The following is a 12362-nucleotide window of genomic DNA, read 5'->3' as shown; positions in this document are numbered from 1 at the left end:
TGATATGCTCGCGCGTCAAAGAGGGGGGCTGAAATTTTATTTTTATTTTTTTTCGTTTTTTTTTGAAGAGGAGAGGGCGCCCAATGGTCAAGTTTTTTTTAAAAAAAGTCCAAGGTCACTTTTTTTCTTTTATAAAACATGCCGTTTTAATGTGAAAGGGCATGTTTTAAAAGATGTGTCCTTTCGAAGGGATGCATCACTTGGAGAGGCTCCGAGAGGGTAAAAGGAACATGGAGGGGACTAATTTGAGCACTTCCACACGCCACGCGGGACAGGGCACTACCTACACTGCCACGTCGAACCTTCCAGGACATTAAGTGAGCGCCCGTAGGTGTACCGCCAGGGGTGGAACTAGCCTGCAAGGCGGCCAGGCACGAAGGCCAAAGGGCAGCAAGGACCTGTCTAGGTACGAGGCGCGAGGGCGGTGACTCCGGGTGCGCGAGGCGCGTTCACGGGACCGCCGAGGGCGCGGGCAGATCTGTCCTCCGCCTCCATGCAACACCGAGAAGAGGGGTGGACGAGGGAGTGCCGCGGAGAGGGTGAGGGCTTCACAACCCACGGGTAGGAAAAAATTTGCTCTGATACCACTGTGAGGATTATGTTATTAATCCTGCATATTGTGTACTAATTACTACTCAAGTAATTAACTTAGAACAAGAACCTTCAGGAGAACACTTGAGACAAGATTGAATTGACTTGTTGTTATTAAACTGAGTACAATGGGTCTCTTATATAGGAGATGAAGAGACACATTTGAAGAGGCATGTCCTTTGATGAAAGGACATGACCTTAGACGAAAGGGTACAACTTTTAGGCTAAGGGATGTGTCCAGTCGATGAAGGATTGTGGCTCTTGATGAAGAGGCATGTCTCGAGTGAATAGTCGTGACCATCCAAGTGTAGGGGTCCTCTGTAATCATGTCACTTCAGTATCTGTAATCATAAGGAGACTGTATAATGAACTAAGTCACAATCGTGACACGTTGAGCATAACCCTTAGCCACAAGTCTGGCTTTGTGCTTGTCCACCGACCCATCAGACGCATACTTGGTCTTAAAGACCCACTTGACACCAATGACTGACCGTTTTGACGGCCTCGGTGTTGGATAGGTGTCATCTCCAGATGGTGTCACGCTAGTGGCACACTCTTTAGCCTCTAGGCATTTTTGGGATTTATAGCATTCATTTCCATTTTTTCCTATTTACACATTTTTGGGTGGAGGAAAGGGTAGAGGAACTTTTCTAGAGATCCGTTCATCTTGTGCCTATATATATGAGGCATTGTAGTTCATTTCTAATCAAGTTGGCTAGTGAAGGGTGGAAATTTCATAATTTCACATCATTCTTGCCACTTTTTGGCTCATGGGTTCAACTCACATGCTAAACACCGTTCTTGAGTACATTGTCTCTTCTCTGATCTCTTCTTTCTCACATGGTATCAGAGCAAGGTGGTGGCGCACATAGAGCCTCCTAATCCTTCTTCCTCTCTACCTCTAGTCCTTTTCAACAACCCCGCTTTCAATGGCGTTTTTCATTTTTTGATTTTCTGCTAAACGAATGCGTTTTTGAGGATTGTGCCCGCGGGACCTACTGGAATCATCGTGGTCTACAACTTTGCAGAAGAAAGTTTTCGCAAATTCCTCACCGTTTCTGAGTTATTCTTCGCAGACTGCTTGCATGCAGAATTTCTGCTTGCATTTTTTGCAGAAGCTCTTACTCATCATCCTTGCACTCATTTAATGATGCAAAAGGCTTCAAACCAGCCCCTTACCATCCTCTACAAGTGTGTTTTTAAAGCACTTTAACCCGAGTCCTTGTGTCTTCATCAACTTCAGCCCTCTTCATGGTGTTTTGAGGTACATATTCATCCTCTTTTCTACACCTTTCTACCGGTTGAAAATTCCACTTTGCTACACTTTGTGTTTGCATTTTTGTGGACAATCAACTCCTCCATACTCCTTCTACCTAAGGCTAAATTCTCAGCCCTCTTTTGGTGGTTTCTACGGAGTCTATTGGTTCATATATCAGCTGCGTTTTGTGGCTGCGTTTTCGCACTATCTTTGTGCATATTTTGGAGATACTTCCTTGGTGGACAGCCCATCTATTGGCTGCGGTTTTTGGAGGTACGACACTTCTTCCCTTGTGTTTTCCCACCCTCCTCTCCCTATAGGATCTCGGAAGTCCTCTACTCCAAAAGACAAAGGCAAACTTGAAGATACTATGGATCCTACATCTCCTACAACGGTTGGACCAGCAACTACTACAATGGAAGTTGGTGCAATTCCTTCTTCGGTAGGTGCTTCTACTTTCTCTTTTCCGTCATATCCATTACCTTCTACGGATCCTTTCTCTCTTTCTTCTTTGTCCTTTATGCCTTCCTATCCACATACTTCTATGCCCTCTATGGTATATCCCCCTACATCATCTATGTCTTTTATGGCAACTTCATCTACTATGATTCCTCCTTCTACTACTTCCACTACTACTCCTCTCCCCACTTAATCATATCAGCCCTTTAACCCATTCACTCAATCTTTGAGCCTTCCAAGTCTTTCCCATTCACAAAAGCTTACCCCAAACAACTACCACACTTGGTCCTTGTTTATGCAACTTCTTTTGGAAAGCGCCGGGGTGTGGTCTATAATCACTTCTCCTCATATGGTGCCTTCTCAATATCAAACCTATATGGATGCACGGCCAAAGCTTTACTTGTGCATGGCATGTCTACATCGGTTGTGTCTCAATTTCTTTCTACAAGGAGTACGGCTCAACAATTATGGCACGCTATACAAATGCAATATGGAAGACTTTCAACGGTTAAGATGGCTAAGTTGGAAGAAGATTTGGATAAGCTTTCTATCTCCGAATCCGACAACATAGTGGAGAAGCTTGGAGAATTCAATCGAATCAAGCGGCAACTTGAAGAGTATGGTACATTGGTAAGCAATCCGGTCCACAAGCTACTTGGTAAATTGCCTTCTTCTTTTGAATCGTTCAAAGATAACATCTTTCTTCGAGTTCCTTTCCCTTCCTTTGAAGAGACTATGCGTCTTCTTCATGATGATAAGTGCCTTACTCGCAAGCAAAACAAAAAGGACTCGGCTTTTGTAACCCAAGGCAAGGGCAAAGGCAAAGGCAAGGGGAATGATCAACGCAAAGGCTCTAATTCCAATGCTAAAGATTCTTCATCCAAAGGCGACAAGGACAAATCAAAGCATTCTTCCAAGGAGTGCACTTTCTGTGGTCGTAGTGGCCATACGGAGGATCGTTGTTTTGCTAAGAAGGCGGCATCCAAGAAGGTAAAAGCTGAACTTGAATCCAAATCTAAGGGTTCTTCTACATCAACATCTTCTCACGACAAAGACAAAGACAAGAAGGAAGACGGTAACGCCAAGGTTGCATATGTTGCTATGTCTTCTACTTCTTCATGTGACACATCACTTGTGGTAATCAAAGATCTTGATACGCATACTGCGGATGAGTGGATTGCCGACAATGGTGGCCGACAATGGTGCTACCTCTCACATGACGAATAGTTCTTCCTTATTGGAAAACCATAAGTCTATCTCTTCATCAGTACACATTGGTGATGCTTCGTCTCTCCCTGTGATTGATATTGGTGATGTTTCTTTTGGAGATGTTATCTTACATGATGTTTTGCATGTGCCTAAGATGTCTGCCAACTTATTTTCTATCTCTAAGGCTACTTCTAAAGGTCTTGGGGTTTACTTTGATGATGAAGTGATTGAAATCATTGATAGACAGTCACTTTCTTGTGTGGCACATGGTTATCAAAATGCTGGGCTTTATCATATAAGCTCTTTTACAGCACAGTTGCCACCACATGAGTCTCATCTTCATCAATTATTTGCTTCTCCTAAAGCACTTGTTTCTAATGAAGATAGTGATCTATGGCATTTCCGATTTGGCCATGTTCCTCTTGCTATTTTGCAACATCTTGTCTCACATGACATGGTTTCAGGTCTACCAAAGCTTCAGAAACCTCGCCAGCACATTTGTTCTTCTTGTGCTCAAGGAAAGCAACATCGGGCTTCTTTTCCAAAGGAGGCTACTCATAAGGCCACACGCATACTTGAGCTTATTCATGCTGATCTTGCAGGACCTATGGAAGTACAATCGCTTGGTGGATCCAAGTATTATATGCTTCTTGTGGATGACTTCTCTCGCAAATCATGGGTTTATTTCTTACCTAAGAAGTCTGATGCTCTTTCTCATTTCAAGGTTGGCTTGCCCAAATGGAGAATCAAGCAAGTCAAAAGGTATCTTTTCTCAAGACTGACAATGGAGGTGAGTTTACAGCATTTGAGAATTTTCTAGCTTCAAAGGGCATACAACGACAAACCACCATACCCTACACTCCTCAGCAGATTGGTGTGGTTGAAAGAAAGAATAGAATGGTGAACGAAATGGCCCGCTCCCTCTTACATCATGCGAAGCTACCTTCCTCCTTTTGGAGTGAGGCTATAGCTACTTCAGTTTATCTTCTCAATCGCTCTCTTACGAAAGCAATGGAAGGCATGACTCCAGAGGAGGCTTTCACAGGCCACAAGTCTACTGTTTCTCATTTTCATGTCTTTGGTTGTGTTGCTCATGTGCATGTGCCTTCTTCTAAGAGGAGGACTCTTGATGCTAAGTCCAAACCTATGATATTCACAGGATATGCTTCTCACTCCAAAGGGTTCCGTTTTTGGGATCCTTCTCGTGAGGATATTGTTCTTTCACGTGATGCCATCTTTGATGAGCATGTTTTTGGTCTTGATGAGTTACCACCTTCTACATCTCTCTCAGATCCATTTCCATCTCTTGAGCTTGAGCCTCTCTCATTCCCTACAGTCTCATCCTCATCTACACCATCAGTTCCTACTTCATCCCCTCCATCCATTTCGATTGCGACACCTACTACTTCATTGGATTCTACACGGACTTCTGGTCCTCCAAAATGGGTTCGCTCTCTACTTCAGGATTCAAGTATATCACTTTCATATGCTCAACAATCTACTACACGTGTCTTACGTACATGCCCTTCAGTAAATATTGCCTTGATGTCTCATATTGGTGATGTGTTTGAGCCTGAAACGGTTAAGGAAGCTCTTTCCTTACCACATTGGTGTGAAGCAATGCAAGCAGAGATTTCTTCTATTGAATCTAATAACACATGGCAGTTAGTTCCACGACCTTCACATAAAAAGGTCATTGGTGTTAAATGGATTTTCAAAGTCAAGTTTCATTCTGATAGTACTCTTGATAAGTACAAGGCACGACTTGTTGCTAAAGATTATGCTCAAAAAGAAGGTGAAGACTTTGATGAAACTTTTGCTGCTACTGCCAGATATTCTACTATTCGTGTTGTTTTTGCTCTTGCTGCACACTATGCCTGGCCTATATATCAAATGGATGTTAAATCTGCCTTCTTGAATGGAGATTTAGAGGAGGAAGTTTATGTGGCTCAACCTGAAGGTTTTATTGCACAGGGTCATAAACATGATATGTATTTATTACAGAAAGCTCTTTATGGTCTTAAGCAAGCTCCTCGAGCTTGGTATCAGAAGATTGACAGTTTTCTCCTTTCTCTACATTTTGAGAGGACTCATGCAGATCCTAATCTTTATGTGCTTATTGTGGATGATGATATATGCATTCTTGTGCTTTATGTGGATGATTTGACACTCACTGGCTCTAATTTGGACCTACTCAAATGGGTTCAAACTCAACTCACAACATCATTTGCCATGACTGATCTTGGACGACTACACTATTTTCTTGGTTTAGAAGTGTGGCAATTTGCTTCTGGCATCTCTCTTTGTCAAAAGAAGTATACTTTAAGGTTGCTTGAGAAATATGGCATGCATGATTGTGCATCACTCACTTGTCCCATGGATCCTAATTCAAAATTATCCAAAGATGATGATTCCCCTGAGGTTGATTCTACAGAGTATCGCCAACTTATTGGTTCTCTACTTTATTTGGTTAACACTCGGCCAGATCTCTCCTATGCTATGAGTATTCTCAGCCAATTCTCTTCACAGCCTCGTCGATCTCATTGGCAGGCAGCTTTGAGGGTTCTTCGATATCTTCATGGAACTCTTGAGTATGGCATTTCTTATGCAAGTGGAGATACACTTATTGGTTACTCAGATTCTGATTGGGCAGGGTGTATTGATACTAGGCGTTCCATGTCAGGCTATTGTTTTATGCTTGGTAAAGGACTTGTTTCTTGGAAATGTCAAAAGCAGCGAATTACTTCTTCTTCATCGACAGAAGCGGAGTTCAAGTCATATCTTGATGCCACTTCTAAAGCACTTTGGCTTCAGCAAATTCTGAATCACCTTGGATGTTCATCTACTCCGACACTCATCTACTCATATTCACAGAGTGCTATTGCTTTAGCCAAAAATCCAGTTATTCGAGGACGATCCAAACACATTGATGTTCATTTTCATTTTGTTCGTGATTGGATTTCTAAAGGTCGCATTCAGCTTGAGTATTGTCCAAAAAAAGATAATGTTGCTGATTTGTTTACTAAGTCTCTTCCTCGACCTACCTTGGATTATCTTCTTCAGCGCGTTGGCGTTGGTCCTCCCATCTGGACCTGAAGAGGAGGTGTTGGATAGGTGTCATCTCCAGATGGTGTCACACTAGTGGCACACTCTTTAGCCTCTAGGCATTTTTGGGATTTATAGCATTTATTTTCATTTTTTCCTATTTACACATTTTTGGGTGGAGGAAAGGGTAGAGGAACTTTTCTAGAGATCCGTTCATCTTGTGCCTATATATATGAGGCATTGTAGTTCATTTCTAATCAAGTTGGCTAGTGGTTCATTGATGAGTTCTTGAGTACATTGTCTCTTCTCTCATCTCTTCTTTCTCACACTCGGAACCAACTCCCAAGTTTTATTCTTCTCTATGGCATCCACTTCCACTTGCATGGCTTTCCTCCAAGTATCCTGAGAAAGAGCTTCTTTCACGGAAGTGGGCTCTTTGTCCCGCATGATACGAGACATCAAAGCATAGTTTACCTATAAGAGCTCCGCCGAATGGCTTTTGTCACGGATGTGGGCTCTTTGTCCCGCATGATACGAGACATCAAAGCATAGTTTACCTGTAAGAGCTCCGCTGAATGGCTTTTGTCATGAACTCTGTGCAATCTTCGAGGTGGTTCACTCGAAGGGAAGCTCCGTAACACCCGACTCCCGAAGGGTGTCTAACAACCACCTTGGTACTCGAACAGAACACGGAGCCTCCTGCTACTGCTGGGGCTCATCTCCAGCCTCGGGCTCAACCTCTACAACTGATTGAGGCTGTCTAGTTGGAACAATAGACTGGGAATCATCCTCAGACTCATCTCGGTCTCCAAGAGGTGGCGGCTCATCAACAGTGGAAGCTGGACCATGCTCATCAAAGACAACATCTCTGCTGACAACAACCTTGTTCCGCTCCAGGTCATACGACCTGTATCCTTTGGAAAGAGAGTTATATCCCACAAATACAAGCTTCTGGGACTTCGAGTCAAGCTTCCCCCTCTGCTTCTTTGGAATGTGAACATAGGCATCACTCCCAAACACACGGAAACGGGAGACATCTAGTTTCTTGCCAAAATAAGCCTCAAATGGAGTCATCTTGGGTACTGAAGTCGTCAAAGATCGGTTGAGGATATGGACAACCGTAACCCCACAACCTCTCCCCAAAATGGATGAGGAAGATCACGATACTCCAACATTGTCCTCGCCATCTCCATCACAATCCGGTTCTTTCGCTCAACCACTCCATTCTCTGAAGGCGAACCTGTATTGGCCAGCTCTCGCTTGATGCCATGTTCCGCACAAAACCGCACAAACGCATTAGAAGAGAACTCTCCTCCTTTGTCAGCCCGAAGTCTGCAATCCAGACTCTTTCTCCACCATAACATGCCACTCCTTGAACCGAGCAAAGGCTTGGTCCTTCTGGGAAAGGAAATAAACCCATGTGAATCTCCTACAATCATCAATAAGCAACATAAAGTACAAAGAACCTCCCAAGAATGGGGTCTACATAGGACCACATAAGTTAGTGTGTACCAACTCCAAAGGTTTCGAAGCTTGCCTAGAAGCCTGCTTCAGAAAAGATTCCCTGTGCTGCTTACCGCGAATGCAAGAACTACAGTGTCCCTACCTACTGCCAACATCTAGCAAGCCATCCACTAACTGGTCCCGGAAAGCCCGCCGCAGCACATCCATATTCAAGTGGCCAAAACGGAAGTGCCACAAGTCACCAATCTGAGTGCCTGTCAAAGAAGAGAGTGCTGAGAGTTTGTAGATACCATTCTCCACTCTGCCTTCCCATACAACCTGGCCTGTTTCTTTGTCCCGTAGAGCAACAGATTGCTCCTCAAACTCCACCCGGAAGCCAATCTTGCAAATCTCATGTACTAACAATAGATGAAAACCAAGTGTTGGGACGTAAAGAACACAAGAGGAATGCTTCCTCCCTTTGCCAAAACGCAGCCTGGGGACTGGCCGACAGCAGTTGGAGAGCTTGTAGAGCAATAACGCAGCTAAGATAGAGAAACGCAGCCACTGTTTTGAAGGATCTACAGCCTGGAGAATCTAGGGAAGCAGAAAACGTAGAGGAACACATTGTGTAGCAGCCATATCCTAGGCGAATGATACCATGAAAGAATGTGCACAAGCGGAAGCAATGAACATGAGAGAGAGAGAGAAAAATTGCAAGCAAGAACTAAGCTTTATTAGCTTGAGTTTACAGAGTACAAGAGCCAGCAAATAGGGCAGGAAATGATATGTTGGAATGAATAAGGGAGCAACTCTTATATACTAGTACATGAAGCAGTCGGCTGTAGGAAAATAGGCTGACAGCTCCACGACAGCATAAAAGAAAAGATGCAATATTTTAACAACACCTCCACCCCAAGGGTCCCGACTCCCTAATATTAGGACACATACATCAACCTAATGTTACTTTACATTTTAACAAATGAATAATCAGTACCTTTAGCTTTTTCTTCACTTCTAGCATTGTATTCTTCAACTTGAATATATCCAAACAAGTTCCAGAATTTTCCGAAATAAGAAAGCTTGGTTTCCTCACATAGCCGCAACCACCGTTTGCTCTAAAAAAGCCTTGCGCTACCCACAAGTGTTTTCCATAACCCTACACAAGTAGATAAGTCAGATGATGGGACACTTCCAAACTTCTCTTTCATTAGTCTGCATTTTCTAAAGGCATTTAACCTGCATGTTCACTGCCACCATTTGGGCTCCGTATAACCAAGCCTTGACTGGATTGTAGTTTGAAGAGTTAATGCGCAATCCTTTAGGATAAATCCTAAGAAAATTATTACGAGTGAACCTGGAAAGAACCACACAGACATATATAAGGTTTGAATAGTAGTCCGTGTGTGTGTGTGTGTGTGTGTGTGTGTGTGTAGCCTGGTGGTGAAGGGTTCCCCCTCCCAAGGCAAGGACCTCGGTTCAATACCCACCAGCCTACACCTGCTAGACACACTAGAATATATAATATATAACCCCTCCACCCCCTCCCAAAAAAAAAGAAGTTTTGAATAGTAAATTCAAGGCCTTAACCACAATATGGCACGGCAATCACACAAATAATCTTACTGAATAATGGTAGAAGGATGTGATGCTGCAATCTTGGCGAGTTGAGGCTCACTCAAGCTGACTCTCTTTGCATTCTCCTCTACTTTGAGAGCATCCATCAACGACTTTCCTTTTGGCTTTCCTGCACGTATTGCAATGATCCGCTTGTACTCTGGGGACACAAGACTCCCGTTCCGTCGCTCTGGAGATTTACTTGCCTCATCAGTGCATTCCCCTTCATGAATTCCTGTGGATGCTTCAACATCCTGAGAATCCTGAAAATCATACAATTTAATGGGTCTCAGCCACCTTATCATCAAGAGAGCTTTCACCGGCAAACAAAACATCCTACCTCTTCATCTGAAGATGAATCATGACTTTCTGACCTCCAAGTTGAGTTCTCTTCTTCTTTTGCCTCCTCGACTGCCGCCTCTCGTTCAATGCGCTTTGGACTATTGGTACTGCCAGCCTCAAGATACTCCTTGGGTGGTTTTGTTGAGATCAGGATCCTTCCTTTCAGACTCTCTGGTGAAGGGAATTGCTTCAGTTCCTCTGCGGGGTGTGGATAGTACAGGGCCGATCCAAATGTTTCTACAATTGCCTATGTTGAAGCAACCAATGTATTTGAACAGCATATATATTGAAAAAAAAAAGGCCAAATCTCCTAAAAAGATTAAATATATTCAACCACAAACAGAGCAACATATGAATTGAGGATCTTTACAGACAGGTCCCCAGCCCACCAGATAGGAAAGGCTTGGAAGGGGGAGATCCCCACCGCGTGCGGGTGAGATCTCCCCTCTTTATGGGCAGGGTTTATGTCTATAAAGCCCCTGAATTACAATTCTAAACTCATATACCTTGGCTGCTTTGTCTTGTAAATCCAGAGGCAAGTGGTCTTCCAACGTGACAACTACAGGATACTGGGACTTAAAAAACGCACTTTCCTTTATGGCCGCTAGGCATTTCTTAAAGTCCACAGGAGAAGTAAATGTCCTGTTAAAGATAGCATGGAGGGCATAAGCAAAGACTACTCTTGACTAAAGCAATCCTACGGTTCTTATTTGTGTCCAGGCCTTACTATGCATACCATAAAGTGAAACAAAAAGGAGTAACTATAGACATGCCATGGAGTAAAGCCAAAGGAAAAAAGAAAAGTACCTTCCATGCAAGACAGAAACTTGGTCTTCTTGCGAATTAGGCCACAGGTCGAGTTCAACTACACGGACTCCTCTAAAAAGTGCCTCAGCAATGGGCCTCTCACTGCATGCACTGCTCAATTGGTTGCCGGTTAGGTAGGAGTTGTGACCCGTGAAGATGAAGTAGTGGGACAATGGGAGAGTCATGTCATGATGTATCTGGATATAAATCATAAAATCTTCACAACAAGAGGCAAAATTGTGGCTATTTAAGGGTGATAATATATTGATGCACCTGTTAACCTCCACACCTACACTGAGAGATCTATCACAAACTAGAACTCTATTTGCAAGACACTTACAAGACCATTGATGGCAAAGTTGTGCTGCGTGTCGAAGAGGTAGCTGAAGAAGAGCTGTTCATTTAACTGAGGGCCTGGGAGAGCTCCCGGTTGAGCTTCCATGATGTTGATGGCAAGGGCCTCAGATACATGGGCCTCATACTGAACTTCAGACAGGAACCTGCAGAAGTGGGTTACATGCATGACCCCATTGGAAGAGTATGTCTCAAACATTTTATGGATCTCATCAGATGGTGATGCAGGGGGCCGGGCACCATTGTGCGGACCAATGGACAGTGTGGGGTGAAGGCAGCCATGGAGGGAGAACCTGGGCATAGTGTGGAAAGACCAGACTCAGCTCAGTTTCTCAAACGCCCACTTGTCTGCCCACAACAAATGCAGTTGGAGGAGGGTGTTTGGGCTTGAAGAGCACCCGAAGTCGTCCTTTAAAAAACCCAACTCTGCCTTTGGAAGGATCCTGAGTTTGCTTCGCCTGTGCGCAACGGCTTAGGAGCTTTTGTGGTGATTAATAGGCACGTTATTCCTGTACTGCTCTCTCTGGTGGGTGCTGCTCGCCTTTGCAAACATGAGTCAATATAGTGCTAATAACCTTTGCATAGATCCCCTCCCTTTTCTTTTCTTTTTTTAACATAATTATTTATAAACTGCCACATACAATTTTTTTTGTTGGGGTTACTCAATAGTGAAAAGTACTAGATCTTTTGATAGAACCCCTCCTAATTTTTCTTTCTTTCTTCTTGGGAAATAAATATATATATAATATTATCATTGAAGTATCTTTACGAAAAAGTTCAGAAAGGCCCTAGGCCAAAGCTTATTCTAGATCATTTACATTGCAATTGAGAACCTTACATAAAAGATCCCATCTCTCATCTTCCCAAACAAAGGAAGACTGGCCTCCAAGAATCATAGTACCCTAGCTCCATGCATACCATCATCATTGCTTGTTGGCCTTGATTATTTTGTGCCTCCCTTTGCAAAAAGGAAATCCATAGTGCGCTTATGACTATTTGGCTTGCCTTTGGAAAAAATATACTTTAGTGCCTTCCAATTTTTCCCTAGCTGAAAATGAAGAAACTTCAAAAATGATCTTGGAATATCTTTTTTGTATGATTGTCAATTGAAGAGTTTTGGATGGAATCTCTTCTTGATATTTTTATCCCCTACATATGTCGTTATCACCATGTAAATTATTTATACACCTAAAAATTATCATTAATAGTAATCCTTGCATATTTAGTTCTATGTTTT

General features: G+C 43.2%; 1 protein-coding gene across 3 annotated transcripts in view; it reads right to left on the bottom strand.

The window, feature by feature from the left end:
* Positions 1-12064, bottom strand: part of LOC147610771 (phosphoinositide phospholipase C 2-like) — a 42911-nt gene extending 30847 nt beyond the window's left edge. For all 3 annotated transcript variants that reach the window (XM_086785252.1, XM_086785250.1, XM_086785251.1), the window contains exons 1-7: positions 11112-12064; positions 10772-10968; positions 10471-10606; positions 9963-10211; positions 9632-9885; positions 9245-9362; positions 9003-9164 (exon numbers count right to left, since the gene is read on the bottom strand). In XM_086785252.1, the coding sequence (XP_086641378.1) occupies positions 9003-9164; positions 9245-9362; positions 9632-9885; positions 9963-10211; positions 10471-10606; positions 10772-10968; positions 11112-11426 (1431 nt within the window). In that variant the 5' untranslated portion in view covers positions 11427-12064. The remainder of the gene's footprint in view (positions 1-9002; positions 9165-9244; positions 9363-9631; positions 9886-9962; positions 10212-10470; positions 10607-10771; positions 10969-11111) is intronic.
* Positions 12065-12362: the final 298 nt, after the last annotated feature.

The sequence above is a fragment of the Cibotium barometz genome, chromosome 48, assembly GCF_041138505.1.
Source record: "Cibotium barometz isolate CiBa-2024 chromosome 48, ASM4113850v1, whole genome shotgun sequence".
NCBI lineage: Eukaryota > Viridiplantae > Streptophyta > Polypodiopsida > Cyatheales > Cibotiaceae > Cibotium > Cibotium barometz.
The sequence above is the reverse complement of the archived record's forward strand: the minus strand, read 5'-3'. Positions and strand labels throughout refer to the sequence as shown.